This window comes from Cryptotermes secundus, unplaced genomic scaffold (assembly GCF_002891405.2).
Source record: "Cryptotermes secundus unplaced genomic scaffold, Csec_1.0 scaffold35, whole genome shotgun sequence".
NCBI classification, from domain to species: Eukaryota; Metazoa; Arthropoda; class Insecta; order Blattodea; family Kalotermitidae; genus Cryptotermes; species Cryptotermes secundus.
In genome coordinates, this window is record NW_019730102.1 from 238,937 (window position 1) to 243,755 (window position 4,819).

The window sequence follows — 4,819 nt, forward strand, 5'->3', positions numbered from 1 at the left end:
TATATAGGAATTAGGTTAACCATCAACACAACAAATATACTCACTTTTTAATGTTTTACATTTCAACTTTTTAATCCTGCTACATGTTTCGGTCTTCTAAGACCATCATCAGGGAGTTATATATAGGAATACATATAGTTATTGAACTACCGATATGGATCCAGTGCAACATGTCATATTATATACTAACATAAAACTTTTGCCTCAAATTGGTGTTACAATTAAAGTAGAAGATACAAAATAAGTTAAAAGATAAAATATAAAAATATATACCATATACCAAGATTTATAAAGTGTTAAATACAAGGGTCAGATAAAAAGTAGTGGTAAAACCCCTGTAGTTCTTAAATGACTTTATTACCTGAGGTAAACACACATTCCTTCAGTATAATCACCCCCCATGTGTACCACTTTCTGCCAAATTTGTGGAAGGCGTCATACACCATCAGTGCATCCACTTCTGTTGATGTCCAGCAGTGATTGCCTTACAGCATGAATAATCTCCTCCCTTGTGTTGTAACGTGTCCCTCGCAGTGGTTCTTTCATTTTGGCAAAGAGATCATAATCGCACAGACTCATATCAGGTGAGTATGGTGGATGTTGCAGTATCTCCCGTCGCCAGCAGCGAAGTAGATCCTTGACAGCATCAGCAGTATGAGCCCTTGCCTTGTCATGAAGGATGATGGTGTTCGTTGCCAACGTCGTCGCTTTCTCCTGAGTGCTGGACAAAGATGATTACGCGGGAAACTGCAGGAGTAGGCAGCATTTACTGTCTGTCATTGAGGAACAGTGTGGTGCAGTATCACTCCAACAGTGTCATATGCCACAGTGAGCATTGCCGTCACATTACTCTGTGTAGGGCGCACTTTCTTTGGATGAAGAGAGCAAGGATGCTTGCATTCATTTGATTGTCGCTTCAAGTGTGGTTCGTATGAGTGAGCCCAAGTTTCGTCCAGAGTGATGATCCTTCCAAGGAAGTCGTCACCTTTCCACTGGTACTGGTCCAACAAGTCCTGTGCAATTGCATAACATTGCCATTTTTGCACCTCGGACTTTGTATGGGGTACCCAACGTGCTGCAATTTTGCAATATTCAAGTATATCGTGCAGAATGTGGAGCGCGGTTTTGTGACATATGCCTACCTCAGCAGCTAACTCCCATGCAGCCCATCGATGATCAACATCCAGCAAAGAAGCAAGAAGCTGAATTGTGTGGTTGTCAACATGGGGTTGTCCTGAATGGCATCCCTCCCTCACGGAACAATTTCACCCACCGTGCCACTGTGCGATATGGCAAAGCAGCATCACCACGTGCTTCTCGCAGTCCCTGATAACAGTTTTGTGCACTACAACCTCGTGTAACTTTAATTTTTATCCAGGAGTGTTGTTCTTGTTTCGAAAACATGTTGTTAGGGTGCTTGAACTGGGCTCCTGCACTTCAAGATGATGCACAAGGCAACTCAATGAAACACAACCAGAGCCACTCACTTCATTACTTCAACTGAACTTCTGCTGTCAGCTACAGATGGTGCTCGTGCCACCTGATGCACATCTCTCATATTACAGCAGTGTTGCCACTACTTTTTATCCAACCCTCGCATATTATGGAAATATTAAAAATACTTTAAATGTTAAAAATATATTTAAACAGTTTAGTGTGGGGGTTAAGAAATATGTATGCCTGTTGCATATGATGGTGTGATGTATTAGATATTAGGAATATAACAGGTATATGGTGGATAGAGTAATTAGAGTGGTTACGGTTCATAAGTAACATTTTTATTGAATCTGAATGTAATACTTATTGATAATTGTTAAATAGAACAGCACAGGCTTGTCACATACTGTAACTCGACTTTCACTGATGTTATCTGCCAGAGGACAAACAGACTTATTTTGAACTAAGGGAAGCAAATAAGAATAGGCACGTTGCTTCACAGAGAAACTGGAAAACATCAGTTAAAGTCCGAGAAAGCAAGCCAAGGTCTGGGAAGACCCACCAGATGAAATAACAATAGAATGTTCTAGAACGTTCCTATCTGATGAAATTTGTACCTTCCAGGGAAGCTTTCACACAACCCCTACCGTACAGACAGGGCTATAAGAACCCTGTCCCAAACTGTCCAAAACGCTTTCTAACCTGATTACGAAGTTTAGTCTATAGGACGGTACTCTGTCAGTTAGAAGTCGGCCACTGCTAAAGCCTTAAGCAGACTTGCTGTTGTTACATTTGTACATATTTACTGTGTAAATAAACTCTCTTGAATTAAGCATCTTTCAGCAGTTCATCTCACCTGAACAATGGACAATGTTAGCCGCTCGACCGACTCCGTCAAGACCAACCCACAAGTACGAGTATCCGCTCTGTCACCCGACAGTGTGGCATACAACATGCCAACTTAATTATGGTTCCAATGCTACAGTGTAGAAATTGGGCATGTTGTGTTGTTTGTAGGTCTCTGTTGTGGAAGCTTTCTATGTAGTAAGCTCAGTTGTTTAGCCCAGAGATAAGTTTCTATGAGGTACAGGTTGGTAATGTGAGGTATATTAGGTGTGCAATTTCATGATGTGTATTATCATATGCTCAAAGAATATGGTGTATGCGTTTTTGTCTGGTCATATATACGTTCAGTGTGATCAGACTTATCAGTCTACATCAAACCAATGTACAGTGTAGAACACACCAAGCATATAAATCTTGATATGTGGTATATATTTTTATATTTTATCCTTTATCTTATTTTGTATCTTCTGCTTTAATTCTAACACCAACTTGAGGCAAATTTTGTGTTAGTATATAATACAACGCATTGCACTGATATGGATCCATATCAGTGGTTCAGTAACTATATGTATTCCTATATATAACTGCCTGATGATGGTCTTATACAAAGAAAACATGTAGCAGGAATAAAAGTCAAATTGTAAAACATTAAAAAGTGAGTATATTTGTTGAGTTGATGGTTAACCTAATTCCTAACTGGAACACACAACAGAATGCAACCAATGAAGATCTATCTACCAGACTACATTCATCATCCTAGAATACTTACGTTAACTTTCACTGTTGTAAGACAATCAGATATCAATTTAAGTTATATAAAGAGAAATAATACACTGTTTAGGTATTCTATGACAAAATGAAGGACTCACAGCAGGAAATCAAGTCAACAGTGACTGTGAACACATCTGATATTGCTGCAAAGGCTCATGAAGACAAAGAACAGGGCAGGGACCTGGAGAAACTTGCCAAGAAAAGGGGAGGTAAGTTGTTATAAAATCTATCCCTGTAACTGGCCATCAAAGCCCATAGCGTTGTGAGACCTCGAGACTCCCACATTTTCTCTAGACAGTCATCTAACAGGTGGCGGTAAGGTTGTCAGCCTTACATGCCAGCTGCCCTTAACCCCTCCCCAGGAAGATTCCTAGTACTCATTTGTTAGAGGCTGAGTCGACCCCAGGGTCACAGTGCAGCTAGAAGGATTAGGTAAATTGGAAAAATCCACCTCGTCAGTACTCAAACCCACAGACCTTCCAGCTTGTAGCATAGTGCCTCAACCAACTATGTTACCATGTGCCATTCATAGATGGTATATTAATTATAATCACTTATCTTGGCCTCGGTCTTCTCTTGGCTGGCAATCATACTACCTTCCATCCTCACTACAAAGGTTAGTAGAAGTTCCATGTTGTCCATGGTTATCCATCACATTGGTTCCAATTCAACAGTGCATAATTCAGTTAATCCATTAATTCCAATTCTGAAACCAGTTGTCATGTGTTAGTGACTAGACACAGGGTTTGGATTGATTACTGGATTTATTAAACACTTATGACTTGTAATTAAAAATATTTATAATACTCTTGCTAATGTACACACTCAACAAATCACTATAGCACACACTAAGTCTCACTAGTTTTTGCTTGATAGTGGTTTCTGACAATGGAGACTCCTCTACTTCCTTGCCCATGGCTAACCACCAATCAATTACAAGTGCCAGCTCACAGCTGACTGACTAACTGGTCCCATTGGCCCTCTTTATATAGCCTTGGCACAGACTGCATAGCAAACACCACTTCCAGCAGTTCCTCAGTTGTTGCACATGTATGTGTTGCTGCAGGAACATGTTTCCTGAATTGTTGCCTCCCATTTGATGCCTCATCTGGTTCCACTATTTCAGGCATCATGTCTCATTATTTCTTAAAATTGCGACATACCTTTATGAAATGTTGATTATAATCAGGTGAAATTTACAAGTAAAAATAAATACAGACCAGTGAGTTGCATATTGTAATTTAATTTCATGGGAAGTTGTACCCAGTTCTGTTGAGTTAGTTATGATGTTGTGCTCATGGTACATACAATAAAGTGTATTTAAAGTATATTTAAAATTTTCTAATATATTAAAACATTTTAGGATGTTATTCAAAGATCTAGCATGCATTTTAGTTGTAGCAGAATTCTTGTTTTCTGACTGATGTTTGCTGAAGTTCATTTATAAAAAAAACACTTGGTGAAGAAAGCAGTCTTCTGGGCTTTGGCGCCGTGTATATGTGGTGTTAACCGACGTTTCGGAGGAACGTATCGCCCCCATCTTCAGGGTTGAAGAAAAAGTATAGGTAAATCTGCAAGCGACAACACCGTGAGACACGGTAACGCAGACTGAAGAGGATACCGTTAGAGCAGAGAGGGAAGGGGATGAACTGCGAGTAAACAAGTGAAAGCAGTGGTGTGGGAGGGGTGGGGGAAGGGAGCCGGGACCAGCGTGATTTGTGTAGGGGAGAATATAGCAAGGTTAACTGGCTGGGCTTTAACTGTG

At 40.1% G+C, this 4,819-nt stretch overlaps 1 protein-coding gene across 5 annotated transcripts in view; it reads left to right on the plus strand.

Moving 5' to 3' along the window:
• The window catches only part of LOC111865978 (inositol 1,4,5-trisphosphate receptor), a gene marked incomplete at its 3' end in the record, with an annotated part of 252,641 nt that overhangs the window by 191,914 nt on the left and 55,908 nt on the right, over nucleotides 1–4,819 (plus strand). For all 5 annotated transcript variants that reach the window (XM_033752056.1, XM_033752058.1, XM_033752055.1 and 2 more), the window contains 1 exon segment: nucleotides 3,125–3,263. In XM_033752056.1, coding sequence (XP_033607947.1) covers nucleotides 3,125–3,263 — 139 coding nt within the window.